This window comes from Gossypium hirsutum, chromosome D01, assembly GCF_007990345.1.
Source record: "Gossypium hirsutum isolate 1008001.06 chromosome D01, Gossypium_hirsutum_v2.1, whole genome shotgun sequence".
NCBI classification, from domain to species: domain Eukaryota; kingdom Viridiplantae; phylum Streptophyta; class Magnoliopsida; order Malvales; family Malvaceae; genus Gossypium; species Gossypium hirsutum.
Window position 1 is genome coordinate 10,795,911 of NC_053437.1, and position 20,766 is coordinate 10,816,676.

Consider the following 20,766-nt stretch of genomic DNA (forward strand, 5'->3'; position numbering starts at 1 on the left):
TTAATAATATTTCTTAAAAACTCTCATATTAGTGAGATCCCTAGGTGATTATTGCGGCTACAAGATTGGTCACTCCCACTTAAATATTTAGGCTACCATCTTGGTCCCAATCTTCGAAAAAGGGAGTGATGAGAACCTATTATTAAAGGGGTGAGATTTAAGCTTCACTATCGTTAGTTATGAGAAACGTAAACTCCTTAGCTTTGCGACTCCCCTCACTATCGTTGATGCTGTCCCTTCTGCCCGCCCACTCTATTATATGTCAATCTTCCAAGTCCCTGTCGAGGATTGTTCAGGGTCCCATAACTCCTTTTTTCGAGGATTGGCACCAATATAGCAAATTAACGTAAATTCATATATTTTGTGGATTGTTCAGGGTCTTCGAAATACATCATTGCCCCCTTCAACTTTAGTATATATTTTCATGTTAAATTTTTGTTGATATTCAGTGTAGTGCCACTATAAGGTTCGAATTCTATTTATTTCTTTGTGAGTATGACGTGCTTTACTACTACTAATAAAGTGGACTAGTTAAAAATTTCACGATGATAATATAAATTAAAATACTTATGAATAATCGATTTGGTTTTTTAAATTAGAATAATATTTAAATTTGATATTTTAGAAAGTATTCGCAATCAAATAGCTAAATCTACTTAAAAAAAAAAATCAATGATATTCATTGAAAGAACTACAAAATTCTTCTGATAAACAACAACCACAAAAGAATATAAAGCAAATAAATTTCTTTCTAAGCGTAATTGCACAGACCAAAAACACAAAACTCTCCATTGCTGCACCTATTGTTGCATCCACCACAATGTTTCCTATTGAAAGATGGATTCACACATTTTCCCTTACAGCATATCTCATTGTACTTGCATTTCTTCCCACACTTTCCACAGTTATGCCTATCTGTTAATATGTTCACACATTTTTTCTTGCAGCATTGAGGTCCAGGGCTCCCCTTTGCATCACAAATCCCGGGAAACTTCTTGCAAGTAACCCTACGAGTTCGTTTGTTTTGCAAGAGCCAGCGACCTTGTGCTGAAGAGTACTCTGATGAATCCATTATTGCATCATTAAAATCAGTAGTATCTTGTTGATGGTCTAGATTTGATGCTGCTGAAGTGCTTAGGACTATAACCACGATGAGAACCGAGACGAAAACTAGCTTTGTAAACTTCATAGAGATTGTTTGTAAGAAGGGATAGAGAACTTAGAGATGGTGAAGACTTGAAGAGAAGTACTGAAAATAGAGAGCTCTATGGGATGGGGAGTTGGGTGACAAAGAAGAAGGGTATTTATAGAGAACTAACTACGAGACGTAGGGGTTGGACTTTGAACTTTTTTGCTAGGTCTTAGTGGAAGGGTCAGCCCTGTGCATAAAATAATAAACTAAGTTGAAGAAAAGCAAAGACCAAGTTTGGAAAAGTTACTACATTCCTCAAATTCAAATGCTTATCAAATATGATATTATATATATCAGACACGCGTAGGAAAGGGTGGAATTCATCAAAAAAGTTGCTGATTAATGGTTTTAATAAATAAATAAATAAAACAAATCATTTTGTTAGTCAGATTTTGGCAACTTTGCAAACTCGCTAGCTGGATTAGTGAAAACTCAAGATATTTCTAAACCAAAAAGTCAATTTTTCCACCCTAAATTAGGTGCTGCCTGAAAATAAACACCATGCGACTATTTTTGGCTTCTTACTATAATCTATAAAATTCAGGGTCAGAAAAGAACAACTTATATATTTGGCAAGTTTACAATAGCGGAGATGTGTTTGACAAATTTCATGTAGTTTCTGCATTTGTATAGATGGACTTTGTTTTAGGTTAAACTGACCTTAATGGCTAATACTATGGATATATATAGTCATATCTCAAGTACCGTAAACTTATTTGCTTTCTCATTAAAATAAAATTTATCAATAAGGTGGCCATACTAGAGTTACACAATCACGTAAGGTTAATTAATATAAGTTGGTTTGGTTTTAATATTTAATATAGCTTTAGTTTTTCTTGCTCTCAATTTAATTTGATTTTAATGTTATTTAAGTTTTTTTTCCAATTAAATCATATAATACTATTTCGTTTGAGTATAAATTGAATATTGAAATTAAATTAAATATCTGGACTACTTTTTTTACTATAAAATACCAGTTGAAACTTTGTTATTTACTTTGTTTTCTCGTACGTGTGATTGAGAAAAACAAACACATTGATAGAACTCGGAACAAAACATTAAAGGAGTGCTCATAAAGTAATTTTCTACACATGTGAGTTAATTTAGAAGCAAATTTTTTTTATAGTAATACATGAAAGGGAATGCCCGGTTAAATGAGAATTTATTGTCATGATTCATGCGATTTTATTTTTCTACTTAAACATATGGTTTACAAACTATTATTGAATACAATGTTATAAAATTAAAACAATCTGGGAGAATGTTAGAATATCTATTATTAAATAAGTACTTTATCTATTTTAATGGTCATTAATTGTATAATAAATTAAATAGTTTTATATATTTTAAAAGTTGTGGGATCGTTGAAAAATTGATTGGAAAATCTAATAACAAAAAAAAAAAAAAAAAAAAATTCATTTGCTCGTTATTTAATTCGAATAAATAAAATGAAGTAATCTATAAAACTAATTCAATAGGCCTTGGAAAAAAAGTCTGAGAGTTCCCTCTGAGAATTTAGAAAATTGATGCTTTGATCAAAAAAGATATCGTTGAGCTTAATATAACTCTTCACTTTTGTTTGGTATAACTCTTCAATTTTTAGATATTTCAATAGATACAATCTTTCAACCAATTACAGTAGTTGTGATTTATTGAAAAAATCTTTTAAGTATATGAATTTTGAACTATGATGTAAGATTAAATCGTTAATTATTTTTAATATTTTTACGTATATTTCGATTTAGAGTATATTACTATTACATATGATTATCATGAAAATAAATTCATCTAAATAATTTTAGAATCTCAAGAAACAAAGAAAAGTCACCTGATAACAAAAGTTACTTTTAACATTTGCAATAACATGTTTCGCAAAATTATAATTTTTTTCTAAAGTAATTTAGTTTTTTTAATTAATCCCATCAAAATTAATGTCAAAATCGACGGTTAGCTCTTCTTGTTATACATTTTACATTGCATGAATTAATACTTAGGATTATAGCTCGAAAACCCCCGTGTTAGAATTGTAAAATTTTGATATAAAATTTAATAAATTATGATTTATCATAAATAAATTAGTAACAAAATTAAATGTAAAAGCATATCTGAATCCATTGGTATTGACAGCCATCCATCTTTGAAAAGTCAAAGATATTTGTGTCAGAAAATTGGCACCGAAAATCTGAGCATTTAAGGCACTAAAAATTGGGTTGAAATTTGGCATGGGATAATTGCAATTTTGGTCCTTAATTGTATAGAGACTTTGCAAGTTGATCCTTGAACCCCAACTATAAATAGGCCTAACTATTTCTCATTTTCAATATCCCACATATGCCATTCTCTACTTAAGGCATTGTTCTCTCTCCTTATTTGTAAATTTTCACTTGTATTTTGGAGTGAAATATATTTGGTAGTGCTCGAGGATGTAGGCAAAATTTGCTGAACCTCGTTAAAATTCTAGTGTTCTTTATTGTTTATTTTGCATATTTTGTGAGTGTGATTGTAGTGATTTATTGTGCTATTAAATTACGATAGAGAGATATTCTGGCTAGGAAAGACCTGGTACTTAAGTAATCCTCGTGATCCACCTCTCTTTCCTGGGAATTGAACTTAGTGTGATTTTTTAGTACAATAATTTTACTCTTTTACATGCTTCCGCGCAACAGTTGGTATCAGAGCTAGATTCGTACTTGGAGAATACGACCGTTTACGGTACTATTTACGTATACGGTATTGTTCATCCATGACACTATTTACGTAGACGGTACTGTTCACGTATACAGTAGTTGGGATTGAGGAGAAAAATGGCAGAGGCATCGTCATCAACAAAAACTACCGTGACTAATACAAAATTTGAAGTAGAGAAATTTGATGGTACCAATAATTTTGGTATGTGGCAATGTGAGATCCTAGATGTCTTATGTCAGCAAGAGTTGGATATAGCCCTTGAAGAAAAACCTGACAAGATGGATGACAAGAAGTAGGCCAAGATCAATAGAAAGGCGTGTGGTACAATCCGCCTATGTTTGGCCAAAGAGCAGAAGTACTTTGTCATGAGGGAGACATCAGCGAAGAAGTTGTGGGATACACTGGAAGAAAAGTTTCTAACGAAAAGTCTTGAAAATAGGCTTTATATGAAAAAGAAACTTTATCAATTCACGTATGCACCTGGTATGTCGATGAATGACCATGTGAACTCATTCAATAAAAATTTAGCTGACTTGCTAAATTTGGATGAGAAATTTGAAGATGAAGACAAGGCATTATTGTTGTTGAATTCTCTTATTGATGAATATGATCATCTTACCACCACATTGCTTCATGGGAAGAATATGATCACATTTGATGCAGTCTGTAGTGCGTTGTATAGATCTAAGACTCGAAAGAAAAATAAAAGAGATCACAGAGATACAACTGCAGAAGTCTTGACAATAAGAGGACGTTCACACAGTAACAAACCTGGTAGAAGGGGTAAGTCCAAAGGGAGACTCGCCAAAGATGAATGTGCTTTTTTTTGGTGAGAAAGGGCATTGGAAAAAGAATTGTCCTAAGTTACAAAAGGGCAAGGCTATTTCTGATGCATGTGTAGCGGAGCATGATGAGAAGTCAAACTTTAGCTTGGTTGGCATGGCAATGACATGTCATACGGATGAGTGGATTTTGGATGCGGGATGTACTTACCATATGTGTCCTAATAAGGACTAGTTTTCTAGTCTTAAATAACTAGAAGGTGGAGTTGTTTTTATGGGCAATGACAGTACTTGTAAGATAATGGGAGTAGGTACAATCAAATTGAAGAATCACGATGGCTCAATCCAAGTCTTGGCAGATGTTCGCTATGTACCTAGCTTGAAGAAAAATCTCATCTCATTAGGGGCCCTAGAATCTAAAGGGCTCACAATCACTTTGAGAGATGGATTACTAAAGGTAGTAGCTAGGGTATTGATGGTGATAAAATGCATTAGAAGAAATAACTTGTACTATTTAAATACAAGTACAGTTATTGGATCAACATCAACAGTTTTTGCGAAAGATGCAAATTCAGAGGCTACCAGGTTATGGCATATGCGATTAGGACATACTGGTGAAAAAGCTTTGCAGACTTTGGCGAAGCAAGGCTTGTTGAAAGGTGTAAATTCTTGCAAATTGAAATTCTGTGAACATTGTGTTTTGGGAAACCAGATGAGGGTAAAATTTGGTTTAGCAATTCACAATACGAAAGGAATTCTGGACTATGTTCATAGTGACGTGTGGGGACCTACCAAAGTGGCTTCTTTGGGAGGTATACACTATTTTGTTACTTTTGTTGATGATTATTCAAGAGAACTATGGGTGTATCTAATGAAAAGAAAAAAGTGAAGTTTTGGATGCATTTCTAAAATGGAAGAAGATGGTGGAGATTTAGAATGGTCGAAAGGTCAAACGACTTCGATCAGATAATGGTACTGAGTACAAAAATGATCCATTTCTACAAGTATGTCAGGATGAGGGCATTGTGTAACGCTTCACTGTTCGGGATACACCACAACAGAATGGGGTGGTAGAACATATGAATCAGACTATACTGGAGAAAGTTCGACGTATGTTGTCCAATGTTGGGTTAGGCAAGGAATTTTGGGCTGAGGCAGTTATATATGCGTGCCATCTAATTAACCGGTTACCATCAGCTGCAATAAATGGAAAAACTCCTATGGAGATGTGGACTGGTAAACCTGTTATTGATTATGATTCTTTACATATTTTTGGTTCCACTGCATATTATCATGTAAAAGAATCTAAGTTAGACCCAAGAGCAGAGAAAGCATTATTCGTAGGTATAACTGGTGGAGTAAAAGGATACCGTCTCTGGTGTCCTGATACAAGGAAGATTGTTTTCAGTAGAGATGTGACTTTTGATGAATCAACAAAGATAAAGTACAATGATTCACAAAAGGATGACAAAACCAATAGTACTTTGCAGCAGGTAGAGCTTGAAAAGGTTAATGATGATCCAGCTAATATTGAAGGAATAAATGATGATGAAGTTTCGACCCAAGAACTTCTACAGCAACAAGATTCAATTACATATAGGGGGCCAAGAAGAGAGATTCGTAAGCCTGCTCGCTTTGATGATATAGTGGCCTATGCACTTCCAATTGCAGATGATGATGTTCCTTCTACTTACACAGAAGCAATAAGTAACCTTGATGGTGTAAAGTGGAAGCAAGTTATGAATGAAGAAATACAGTCTCTTCATAAAAATAGGACTTGGGAGTTGGTGACACTGCCCAAGGGAAAGAAGACAATTGGATGCAAATGGGTATATGCAAAGAAGGAAGGATTTTTTGGTAAAAATAAAATTCGATACAAGGCTAGATTGGTAGCAAAGGGTTACGCTCAGAAAGAAGGAATAGACTACAATGAAGTGTTTTCTCCAGTTATATATGTGTGCCATCTAATTAACCGATTACCATTAGCTGCAATAAATGGAAAAACTCCTATAGAGATGTGGACTGGTAAACCTGCTACTGATTATGATTCTTTACATATTTTTGGTTGCACTGCATATTATCATGTAAAAGAATCTAAGTTAGACCCAAGAGCAAAGAAAGCATTATTCGTAGGTATAACTGGTGGAGTAAAAGGATACCGTATCTGGTGTCCTGATACAAGGAAGATTGTTTTCAGTAGAGATGTGACTTTTGATGAATCAACAATGATAAAGTACAAGGATTCACAAAAGGATGACAAAACCAGTAGTACTTTACAGCAGGTGGAGCTTGAAAAGGTTAATGATAATCCAACTAATATTGAAGGAATAAATGATGATGAAGTTTCGACCCAAGAACTTCTACAGCAACAAGATTCAATTACATATAGGAGGCCAAGAAGAGAGATTCGTATGCCTGCTCGCTTTGATGATATAGTGGCCTATGCACTTCCAATTACAGATGATGATGTTCTTTCTACTTACACAAAAGCAATAAGTAACCCTGATGGTGTAAAGTGGAAGCAAGTTATGAATGAAGAAATGCAGTCTCTTCATAAAAATAGGACTTGAGAGTTGGTGACACTGCCCAAGGGAAAGAAGGCAATTGGATGCAAATGGGTATATGCAAAGAAGGAAGGATTTTCTGGTAAAAATGAAATTCGATACAATGCTAGACTAGTAGCAAAGGGTTACACTCAGAAAGAAGGAATAGACTACAATGAAGTGTTTTCTCCAGTTGTGAAGCATTCGTCTATTCGAATTTTGCTAGCCTTGGTTGCGTAATATGACCTTGAACTAGTTCAGCTTGATGTGAAGACGACTTTTTTACACGGTGATTTGGAAGAGGAAATCTATATGACTCAGCTTGATGGATTCAAGGTTGCTGATAAAGAAAATTAGGTTTGCAAACTGACGAAGTCACTTTGTGGATTGAAACAATCTCCGAGGCAGTGGTACAAGCGATTTGATCAGTTCATGAAAGGGCAAAGGTACACAAGAAGTAAATTTGATCATTGCGTGTATTTTCAGAAGCTACAAGTAGGAACTTTCTTATACTTGCTCTTATATGTTGATGATATGTTGATAACATCTAAGAGCAAAGTTGAGATTGAGAAATTTAATACTCAACTCAATCTTGAGTTTGAGATGAAAGATCTAAGTAAAGCTAAGAAGATTCTTGGCATGGAAATATGTAGAGATAGAGCTCATGGTAGAGTTAGTTTGTCTCAGAAGCAGTATTTGAAGAAAGTACTACAGCAGTTAGGCATGAACGAGCAGACAAAACCTGTAAGTACCCCGTTGGCTTCTCATTTTAAGTTTTCTATACAACTATCTCCTTCGACGAATACGGAACAAGAATACATGTTACAAGTTCTGTATTCTAATGCAGTGGGTAGCTTGATGTATGCAATGGTGTGTACAAGACCCGACATTTCACAGGAAGTTAGTATAGTGAGCAGGTATATGCATAATCCTAGAAAAGGACATTGGCAAGCTGTGAAATGGATTCTACAGTATATTCTGAAGACCGTGGATGTTGGATTGTTGTTCAAGCAGGATATTACACTTGGTAAATGTGTTATTGGGTATGTTGATTCTGACTATGCCGGTGATTTGGACAAACGAAGATCAACCACCGGTTATGTGTTTACACTTGCTGGAGGACCAATAAGTTGGAAGTCTACACTGCAGTCTACAGTTGCGTTGTCAACCACAGAAGCCGAACACATGGCTGTAACAGAGGCTGTAAAAGAAGCTATTTGGTTACAAGGTATGGTTAAAACCTTGGGATTGGTTCAGAAGCATATTAACGTGTATTGTGATAGTCAAAGTGCTATTCATTCAGCAAAGAATCAAGTCTATCATGCACATACAAAGCATATCGACGTAAGATTCCATTTTGTGCGGGAAATTATTGATGAGGGGAAAATTCATCTTCAAAAGATTAATACTGCAGATAATCCCGCAGATATGATGACCAATGTGGTAACAACAATCAAGTTCGAACATTGTTTGAACTTGATCAATATTCTGCAAGTTAAATAGTTGAAGAAGGCACTATCAAGTATTGTTGTCAAAGGCAGAAAGAATTGTGTGAAGATAAGATTATCCTAATCAAATCTTCAAGGTGGAGATTATTGGCAACCATCCATCTTTGAAAAGTCAAAGATATTGGTGTCAGAAAATTGGCACCGAAAATCTGAGCATTTAAGGCACCGAAAATTGGGTTGAAATTTGGCATGGGATAATTGCAATTTTGGTCCTTAATTGTATAGGGACTTTACAAGTTGATCCTTGAACCCCAACTATAAATAGGCCTAACTATTTCTCATTTTCAATATCCCACATATGCCATTCTCTACTTAAGGCATTGTTTTCTCTCCTTATTTGTAAATTTTCACTTGTATTTTGGAGTGAAAAATATTTGGTAGTGCCCGAGGACGTAGGCAAAATTTGCTGAACCTCGTTAAAATTCTAGTGTTCTTTATTGTTTATTTTGCATATTTTTGCAAGTGTGATTGTAGTGATTTATTGTGCTATTAAATTACGATAGGGGGATATTCTGGCTAGGAAAGACCTGGTACTTAAGTGATCCTTGTGATCCACCTCTCTTTCTTGGGAATTGAACTTAGTGTGATTTTTTAGTACAATAATTTTACTCTTTTACATGCTTCCGCGCTACAATTGGTATTTTGAAATATTCAAGTTTTGTGATTTTGGTCCTCTAAATTAATACACAATTAATTTAGAGAAAGTGACTTACTCTCTTTTCTGAAGGATTGGATATTAAAAAAGTTACGCATGTGAAATTTGAGAACCATAACATTAATATGTAACTTTTTGCACATTAATCTTAATTTCTAATTAGTCCATCATCAATTATCAATTAGAAATTAGTTACTAGAGTATCTAATGTACTAAATTATAGTAAATAATATGCAATTTTGGGGAAAGAAGGATGTTTAGAGGTTTGTGATGGAAGAAGTATTCCTTTTTCTAAAAAAATGTTTAAAAAAAAAGCCTTGTAGGAATAATTAGTCTGAATGATTCATCTACTATTAAACAAATAAAAAGTGAGATTTTATTCTATGTATGAACACAAAGAAAACAGCAGTGATTTGTTGTATTCTCCAAATTCAAATAATAAAAAATAATTATAGCTAAAACAGGAAAAAGTAAAGGTTCAAAAGCTGAGCTGAAGCACCGAAAATGTTTACTCATTTAAACAAATTCCTTTCTTATTCAAGCATTGACAATGTGATTTATATTAGAGTGAGAATTCAAGTCAACCGTCCTTAAATGTGATTTTTTAAAAGAAAAACTTAATGCTGTGGTGGATTTCATTGCTCCAAATAAAGTTAAAACTCAAGATTTTATTCTTGAGGGAATTCTATGGAAATGACAGGTTGCATCAAAAGATCTTAATTATGATTCCCATTCTTCATTATAAATCTTTGAGCTTGTATCTACATATAGGCACCAACAAGTTAATCTAATATTTTACTCTTATCATTGGTTTGGTGATTAAATATGTTTAATTATGAAATTCAATCAAATTCGAGCTTTCAAAGGGAGTAAGAGAAAGTGGAATGCTTTTATTTGGACAGATGATATAGGTATGTGTACTATCATACTCACAGGTGTATCATGTGCATTATTTAGTTTTTATCCTCAATTCTCGTAAAATTATGATAATTTATTATAATTCTTATTTTTCATTACAATTTTTTTTTTGTTAATAAGTAAATATATGATGTTGAAATAAACTTATAAATTATAATTATAATAATTTATTAAAAGTGATTGTAGCACCAAACATAAATATAATTATAACCATAATTGATATATTAATAAATAAATAAATAATTAACTAAAATATAATATTATAATTGTAACGTATGACAACTATTGGTTCACTATTAAGAAAAAATAAGTAAAAAGATCTCTTCAATCATTCTCATCAATTTCAACATTGAGTAAATTGGTCCCTTTAAAAAATTGGAGCAATTTAATCTCTACCAATTTTGAAAGTGAGTAATTAAGAGCAATTAATCATGACATTAATGTCTTCATCCAATTGTACATAATTTTGATTGGTATAACAACAAATTTAGCTCTTGATGTTTACATGCTTTGACAATTTGGTTTAGATTTTAAAAAAATTAATAAATTTAGCCTGCAACGTCTAAATTTGTTAATCATTACCAAATTGACAAAATGTGTAAAATTTGAGTGCTAAATTTATTATTATACCAATCAAAATTATGTACAGTTGACAAAAATACATTAACATCGTGATTATTTGTTCTTAATTGCTCACTTTCAAAATTGTTCAGGATTAAATTGCTCCAATTTTTTTGAAAGGGGCTAGAGTGGTCTTTTTATCGATATATATATTTGTTTTGATTAGTCTTAAGTCCTGATTGATAAATTAAAAAAATTAAGTGTCGAATAAATAAGTGTAGAGAAATGAAGTATTGAAAATTTAAATACTGAATTTAAGTTATAAAATTTGTTTGATATTGTACTTAAATTTAATTACTGAATATAATTAGACCGTGTGATAAATATAGATTTAAAATTATAAAATATTATATTCTACATTTTATCTTTAATTTTTAAACATTTCATCTTATCCTAGACAAAAAAAAAAATAAAACAATAAGTTTTTATAAGATAATATCAAATTAAAATAAATAAATTTATATTAAATTAATTGAAAATATTGCTCATTAAGTGATAAGTAACTTTTATCACCTTATTATTTTCCAGGCAATTTTGTAGAAAAAAATTATTTTGTTTTAATTTTCAATTACCAAACATGTATAAAAATAAATCATTGAAAATATTAATTTTCAATGATTTAATTTTTCAATGGTTTACCAATGCTTTAAACTTTATTTAAGAAAAAAAAACTAAATTAATTAGAATAATAAAAGTAAAAAGTAAATTGATCTAAAATTTAAGATTATGTCCGTAATCTAAGCTAATTTAAAGAATGTATTATAATGAGATTACACTATATATTACGACAATTTAATACTATTTTATATTATGAGATCACAGATAACTAAAACATTAATAATCTACCCACCGTAATCTCATTCCAGGAGAAAACATTATGCACCATAGTTTTACATTTTCACAAACCAAACTTAACTTTAACTTGTTTTTAGATTTCACTAAATTCATGTTTCAGTGAGTTTTGCATGATTTTTTATGCAATCGCACCACAGTAATGCCTTTAATGACAATGGTGGAACACCTACACCGTACGCTACATTATTTTCCGTGACCCTTGCATTTGTTTATATCATAAAATATAAATACTTAATTATTTATATATTAATATAATTTATCATTTTAATAAATTATTTAATATTATAGTTTTAATTAACAATAATTTTAAATAATATTATTAATATATATTAAAAATATTTATATTAATATTTTAATAATACAATTTATAAATATTTATAATAAATCTTTTATAGTATAATTTATGAATGTTTTAAATATATAAATATGAGTGTTTACCTAAATCATGCTTAGCTTCGTTTATCTCTTCCAACTCTAATGTGTCACCATCCCTCTCTTATATATGTAATATATGTAATTTAAATTAAAAAAAGTGTTTCATAAACTGAAAAATTAAGTTCAGAAAAATTAAGTTCTGAATTTCACTGCTAAATTTTATTAGTGTTAAATTTATATTATAAAATTGTTTGGTAAATTAATAAATATAAGTTTTGAATATAATTATGTTGCTTGATAAAAGTGACTATTAATTTTTAAAAGATTATTTATTTTTATTTTTAATCTTATTAATATAATATTTTATATTATATTAGATAGCTTTAGATGAAAGATAGATATGGTAATTTGAATATTTTAATTTTTTTAAAATTATTTATTTCAATTTTTAATAAAATAATAAGATTATATTTTATATTTCAGAATTTCTTATATATAATTTCTAGTGTAAAGTATTTAATGGTCATTTTAAATCCTCATCTCATCACGAAAGTTATATTTGAATCTAAATATATAATCTCATTACTAATAACTATCACACTATACCTGTCGATTAACTCGATGGATATCATCATTATTGCCAATATAGTAGGATGTGGGCTCGAGTGCTTTGAAACGCATTATCCTTCTATTTATGAGTTTAGTGAATTATGGGATGCTCTAAATAATAATAAAAACCATCACATCATAACCATTGTTAATAACAATTTTCATTAAATTAACTATATTTAGATTTTACAAATCAAACAATTTCAACTGATAATCAACAACAACGACAAAAGAATATGAAGAAAATAATTTTTTTTCTAAGCATAATTGCACAAACCGAAAACACAATACTCTCCATTTCCGCACCTATTGTTGCATCCACCACAATGTTTCTTATTGAAAGATGGATTCACACATTTTCCTTTACAGCATATCTCATTGTACTTGCATTTCTTCCCACACTTTCCACAATTTTGCCTGTCTGTCAATATGTTTACACATTTTTTCTTGCAGCATTGAGGTCCAGGGCTCCCCTTTGCATCACAAATCCCCGGAAACTTCTTACAAGTAACCCTACGAGTTCGTTTGGTTTGCAAGAGCCAACGACCTTGTGCTGAAGAGTAGTCTGATGATTCTATTGTTGCATCATTAACATCATCCTTACGATCATCTGATGCTGCTGAAATGCTTAGGGCTAGAACTATGGCGAGAACCGATACGAAAACTAGCTTTCTGAACTTCATAGAGATTGTCTGTATGTAGGGATAGAGAAACTAGAGATGGTGAAGATTTGAAGAGAATTGAAAATAGAGAGCTCTATGGGATGGAGGAATTGAGTGGCAAAGAGAACTAGTATTTATAGGGAACTAACGATGAAGTATAGGGGTTGGACTTTGAACTTTTTGCTAGCTCTTAGTGGAAGGGTCAGCTCTGTGCATAAAATAATTAATAAACCAAGTTGACGAAAAGCGAAGACCAAATTTGCAAAAGGTACTACATTCCTCAAATGTGATATATCGGATAAGTACGCGTAGGGAAGGCAGGAATGCATCAATAAAGTTGCAGATTAATGGGTTTTTTAAATCATTTTGGTGGTCAGATTTTGAAAAACTTAGCAAGCTCGCTATCTGAATTAATGAAATCCCTCGATTTTTCTGAACTGAAAAGTCAAATTTCCCCCAAAATTAGGTGCTGTCTGAAAATAAACACCATGTGACTGTTGTATAATCTATAAAATGCAGGTGAAGTCAAATTCAGGGTCAGGAAAAAACAACTTATATATTTGGCAAGTTTGCAATACAGAGATGTGTTTATCAAATTTCATACAGTTTCTGCATGCAGTCCTTTTATAGCGGTGAGCCTTGAGGTCTATATTTATGATTTTTTTTTAGGACAACCTGAACCTAATACTAAGGAGAGATATATATATAAATATATCAAGTGTTGTAAATTGGAGACTTCCTTTAGTTAATTTGATCATTTTTAGTTGTTATATTTTTTAAAATTTAAAATTTCAGTCCTCATCAAACGATAAATGTTAAATTCATTAAGTTAAATTTTGCTATTTCTAAAATCTGATGGGACAAAAATATTATCATGTGTAATGCCATGTCAGCTTGTTGTTTCCACATATTACTCACTAAAAATTTAATTAATGGATTAATGAGTATCATATGTGTCAAGATTAAAATTTTAGAATTCAAAAAATTAGTGACTTGGGATGATCTAATAAGAGAATATGAGCTAAATCTTCAATTTTAAAATTTGAAAAATTTAGAGACTTCGAATGATCTAATCAAAGAATATGAGTTAAATCTTCAATTTTACTGTAACACCCCACACCCGGCTTAGACGTTATGGCCGAATTTTAAGGAATTACATAAACTTGTTTTAAACCCAAATTTTGAACTAGAAAAAATATGTGTGTTTCAACAATATTAATTTTAACAAATCTCTTATAAGTTTTTAGGAAGGTACTTGTTGAGGTTATTTACTTTACAGAAAACACTTAATTGATTACTTAATCTTTGCAGCGGAAATTTCAGAGTTTTAACTTTGAAAGCTGAGATTCTAATTTGATAAACTGTATAATTTTGCAATTTACGATAAAAATATCAAAATCTGACAGAACAAACCAAACTGGAAAGTAAAGTCCAAAATAGTTTTACAGTCCAAAAAAAATCTAGGAATAGTTTAAAAACATAAACCGTCTCATTTTATTAACCAAGAATTCAATCCGAGCTCCCGCATGTCGCCCGGTCTTAAGTTTGTTGATTGCTTGAGAAGATAAAAAAAATATAGGGTGAGCTAACAAAGCTTAGTGTGCAACTCAGCCCATACAAATGGATCAGATTGCAAATAATGACACAGAAATCATGAATTGAACAGATACAAAACATGGCGTATCTTGCAATGCAACATGACAGACAGATCAGATATAGATGGCATGGCATGGCATGGCATATCATGCAATGCAACATATTTCACATATAAAATACATATCCTACCCCTATTCGCTTCACACCATCTCTGTCCGTCCCCACACACCAATTAGGTAATGAATGCTTATCCAACCCCACACACCAAATAAGTGATCATATGTCACTGTATAGAAATGTGCAATCAAGGTTGCCAGAAAAATAATGTGGTAATTAGCCAAAATCAGATAAGTATGGTCAAGCCACTAGAACAAATATGTGGTTAAACCACCAAATAGGGCAGATCATTAAACTGCCAACACTTCCTCCATCATATAATTACCCCCACCTCAAAGCACACGTTGAAACATAATACATACTCAGATGCACATAGATAAATCATGCTTTAAAAAATTTCCTAAATTTAAAAATCAGATGTAAAATTTATTCTAATGACATGCTTTTAGATGCTACACATACAATATCAGTACAATAGATTTCATATATCGGAGTCATGCATATCACATAACAGACCCTACGAAGTAGCTAACATCGAAACACTCTTCAAACGTGACCCTAACTAAATTTTACTAAAAAAGGGCCCACATGCCTGTGTGGCCCACACGGCCTAGCACACGGTCATGTGGCTCACACAGTCTAGCACATGACCTAGCATATAGCCGTGTGGCATCGATAGTGTGGTTTTTGGCTTTGTGTCGTTCACTAATTTTACGAGTTCGAGTCACACACCTGATTATTTTTTGATGTCGACATAACAACAGCATTTGTAGAACCTAAAACGACACCCAAATAAGTTGTTTAGTACAAAAATATCAAACCCAAAACAAAACCGGCCCTTACTTGATTACAGTATACGACCACAACACTAAAACACTTAGTCACTTACCCCAACAAAAGAATAATTCCTATCGCTCTCAATTTTCTAGAATATTAATCATTACCAACTCTTCACCAAAATCAATAATTTCAAACAATCAAAACTATTGTCACACAAAACAGGAAACCATAATCCAAGAATGTGAAAATTCCATTAACAATGTAATTGCCCGATTTTTAATGATGTTGGAAACAGTGGTTCGAGACCACCAAATCCAGAAAATGAGCTCATAAATTTTATTATTTAATATTTACAAGTCAAATGAGGTTTTTAAAATATTTTTGAATTAGTAAGTTTGTGGTTATAAGGTTTTATTAGATTAATTGATTTAGAAAAAGAGGTATCAAAACCTCGGTGTTATAAAATGAGCCGTAAATATTTTCATAAATATTTACAGAGTGTCAATAAGGTAGTATTAAAGTTTCATTAGGAAATTTTAATGTTTTGCTAGTCAATTAATTAAAAAGGACTAAATCGAAAAAGGCGCAAAACTTACTAAAGTGATTAAATAGTCTAAATAGTAAATAAAGGAGGACTAAAAGGGAAAATAGATATGAATGGATGAGGTGACATAGCATGAAAAAAATCAAGGATTTTATGTGAAATAAGGGAAAAATTATAAATTTTGCCAAATTAAAAAGAAATAAATGGGAAATTGAAATTTCTAGACAAATTCATCATCATTTTCAGCTCAAAAATAGTCATTGAAGAGGGTTAAAGCTGGTTTTTCATATTTTAGCTTCATATCCGGATATATTAAATACGGAGCTAGATCGAGGTAAAAAAAAGTGACGGATTAGTAGACATCAATTCACGAACACTTGTCGAGGTAAGTTCGTGTAACTAAATTGTGTATATTTATATGCTTAAATTTGAATGTTGAATATGTAAATTGTATAAATTTCATGTGTGTGTATATAATTTACCTCATATCCGATAATTTCTGATAAATGAATAAGTCCCGATAAAATGAATGAAACTCGATTGAATATAGGGTTCTGTTTCCCGAAATGGTAATGTTCCTACATATGTTGCGGACGTACCGTAGCTCGAAAGAGCGTCCCGTTACAAGCCCTCTCAAGCTTCCCGTTATAGTGTTCTTGCAAGCTTCCCGTTAATTGCTCTTCTGAGCATCCTGGCTGGTTGTGTTCTGTATATGTTGTAGACACACCTACGCTCTTATGGGCGTTCTGTTTATAGGTTCTTTGTGAACCTCCTGTTAAAGTGCTCTTTGGAGCTTCCCATTAGTGCTCGTTTGAACTTCCCGTTATATGGCTATCTGGTGCTCTCTGTTAAAGTGCTTTTCGGAGCTTTCTGTTAAGTACTCTTCGGAGCTACCCGATAAAGGCTCTTTATGAGCTTCCCGTTATTAAGCCTGGATAAGTTTCCCGTTACATGGCTCAATGAGCTTTCTGTTATAGCGCTTGAGAGAGAGCTTTCTGTTTAAGTGCTCTAATAAGTACTCCCGGACATGAATTGACGGATTTCTGATTTGTACACTTTATGTGAACAACCCTCGTATCTATCGAGATTTCAAATGATTCAAGATGTGAAATTCTGACATGAAGACAAGTGAAAATCAAAATGAAATCAATATCTGAAAAATACATGAAATGCATGGAACTTGGTATTGATATTTACATGAAATGATTAACTAACATATTTGATGAGATTATGTGCTTAGGCTATGGCCAAGTAGTTTGGAATGCATGAGTATGTTTACTTAGTGTACAAATGAATGGTAAGTTTACTTCTCGTTATACGAACTTACTAAGCACTAAATGCTTACTCTGTTTCATTTTCTCTATTTTATAATATTCAAAAGCTCGTTGGGTTGAAAGCTTGGTGGAGATCACTCACACTATCCATCGGCTCACTTCGGTATATTTATGACATTATTTTTGGATATAATGGTATGTATAGGTTTGGTTAGCCAAAGTTGGCATACAAATATTTTGGTTGTAAATAGCCATTGGAATGGCTTGTGATGAATGTGTTTTGGCTTGGCATATTAACACATGAGTTAATTTCATGTTTGGTATAAGTGCTTAATTTGGTTTATGAATATTAGTATGATATTAAGCAAATGTGGTCAAATAGATAAATTCACAAACATGGATTATGAAGTGATATGGCAAGTATGAGACATGAGTTTTGCATGTTTTTAAATGTTTTGGATTGGCTTTTGGATGTGTTGAAATGTTTGTGTAGGTGAATGATCAAATAAGTAGAAATAAGGCTTGGAAATGGCCTTATTTTGTCCACACCGGCGCGTGTCTCAACTGTGTGTGACACACGACCTAGCACATGGGCATGTGTTCTAGATGTGTGTCCACTGCATCTTAAAATTTTACAACAGAGTACTTGAAATTGATCACACGCCCTGGCACACGAGCGTGTGGTTTAGCCGTGTGACCCTTACACTTAATTAGGTTGTAACCAGAGAGTTACACAGGTTAGGGACACGGGCGTGTGCCTTACCTCATATGCCATACGGCCTGAGACATGGGCATGTCACTTGGCCGTGTGAGCCACACGACCTGACCACACAGGCTTGTGACCCTTGAACCTAGGAAAAGTTTTGAAAATTTGTGAAAAATTCTCTGAGCTCCCGATTTAGTCCCCACTCGTTTCTAATGTATGATTTGGGCCTCGAGGGATCATAGAATGGACGATATGGTTAAATTATAATTAATTTTAGATACAATTGTAAAATAACATGAAATATTTGAATATGATCTGTAAATTTTGGTAATGCTCCTAAACCCTGTTCTGGCGACGGATACGGGTTAAGGGTGTTACAAACAGAATACGAATATTAAATTGACAACCTTACCTGTAACACCCATATCGCTTATTCGTTACCGAATTAAGGATCAGAGTGTTACAGAACCAAATATAACAATTTATCTTAATTCAAAACAAGTATTCAATTAATTTTTAAACACATATCATTTCATAGAATAAATATGCATATGGGCCTTAATTTGGGTTTCTGGGGCCCTAAAATTAGTTTGAAAGCAATTAGGGATCAAAATGAATCAAAACCTAAATTTTAGAAAAAAATTGAAAATTTGGTAAATAGGGGTCACATAGCTGTGTGACCAGGCCACATGACAGAGCTCGGACCGTGTGAACATTCAAATTAAGAACACACAACCATTTCTCAGCCCGTGTCATAGTCTGTGTAACTTATTGACTTGGCTTACACAACTGCGTCACAGGCCGTATGATAGCTCGTGTAACTCACTGACTTGAGACACACGACCGTGTCTCAGACTGCGTAAAACCTGCACTAAAACTAACAGATCACATACGACTATGTGGGGTGACCGTGTGTGGCACACGGTCGTGTGACAGCCCATGTCCCAAGTTGTGTGCTTCCAAATTAACTCTTTAAACAAGCTAAAATCAAGCCAAAACTTGCCCAATAAGGTACACCTAAAACACAAACCATCCCATGACCAAAACAATCAAAACATACACTTAAAGCATAACAAAATTAATAACCTAAACTTCTAACCAATGTACCATTCATAGGTACCTCAATTGTAACAAAACGTTACACCAAAAATTTATCCATAAACACACTGCAAATCAACTTTCATAACCGACCACACTATTAATCTTCTAAACATACTATTAAATTTTACCATTCAACATCACATAACATAATCACAAATACTAAATAACTTTTCATGTCTTCCAAACTTTTAATATTAACTTTCTTACAACAAAACCTATATACATGCCACAACCCAAAAAGAGATATAAAAGCTACAAAAAGTAAATGGATAGTGTGAGTTTTGATGTCGATCCTTCAATCCGTTTGTAATCGTTAACTACAAAATGACATGAGAAAAATCATTAAGCTTAAATGGCTTAGTAAGATCATAGTGTAAATTCTACTTGACTTGCTTTTAGTAAAATAATCAATTAAAAATTATATGATGATAACTAAAATTCTCAATTGCTTTGTCTATAAGCTTTCAAGAATTTATCATAACTAGAATATGTCAACTCCAAGTAATTCTTCATATTATTTAATTAAGTTCATCATTACCCAGTTCACCTATTCGAACCTCACTCATTTTCAGAGGCATCATAGATGCAAAACAAGGGCACTAAAGTGCAATCAGGGGCATTGGAGTGCATTCAGGGGCATGAATGTGCTGTCAGGGGCACCAGAGTGCATTTAGGGGCATAGTTGTGCAAACAGGGACACCAAAGTGTTTATAGGGGCACCGAGGTGCATTGAAGGCACTTCAACATTTCTGTATACATATTAGAACTCATTATAGTCTCATACAATTCATATAATATGCAAGAAATACTACTAATAACCATTTCTCAATTTCATATATATATGAAATACTTGCATTTCTAATAATTATATAAATAACTAAATTATATTCACATGTACATACAAAGAGATCAACTAACAAGATAAAAATCATATAAATTACAAGTGAAACACATTAAATTGCAATAATTATGAACTTACCTCTAAAACACTTCTGGTTTAAACATAGGTCTTTTCCTCGGTTATTGTCTTTTTTATTCAAATCTTGATCTATATAGTAATTAAATACAATATATTAAATTTTCATTCAATTCAATACATATGGCCCTTAACTTTTCATTAATTACATATTTTTCTTAAATTTTTACATTTTTTACAATTTAGTCCCTAAACTTAAAATCTCCAATTTTAGCAAAATTTGTCATTTATTCATGCTAGCCAAATATTTATCCTCTTATTTCC

General features: G+C 32.3%; 2 protein-coding genes across 2 annotated transcripts; both read right to left on the bottom strand.

Annotated features, from left to right (window-relative positions):
• Positions 1-751: 751 nt before the first annotated feature.
• Positions 752-1,189, bottom strand: LOC107921962 (stigma-specific STIG1-like protein 1). Its single transcript, XM_016851758.2, has one exon. It carries the CDS (start codon positions 1,187-1,189, stop codon positions 752-754), a length of 438 nt encoding a protein of 145 aa, XP_016707247.1.
• Positions 1,190-13,003: 11,814 nt separating this feature from the next.
• LOC107921963 (stigma-specific STIG1-like protein 1) lies at positions 13,004-13,429 on the bottom strand. The gene has a single exon (XM_016851759.2). The coding sequence runs from the start codon at positions 13,427-13,429 to the stop codon at positions 13,004-13,006; it is 426 nt and encodes a 141-aa protein (XP_016707248.1).
• Positions 13,430-20,766: the final 7,337 nt, after the last annotated feature.

Excerpts from the sequence above, each read along its gene's own strand:
- LOC107921963 (XM_016851759.2), bottom strand. The coding sequence starts at position 13,429 with ATGAAGTTCAGAAAGCTAGTTTTCGTATCGGTTCTCGCCATAGTTCTA.
- LOC107921962 (XM_016851758.2), bottom strand. The coding sequence starts at position 1,189 with ATGAAGTTTACAAAGCTAGTTTTCGTCTCGGTTCTCATCGTGGTTATA.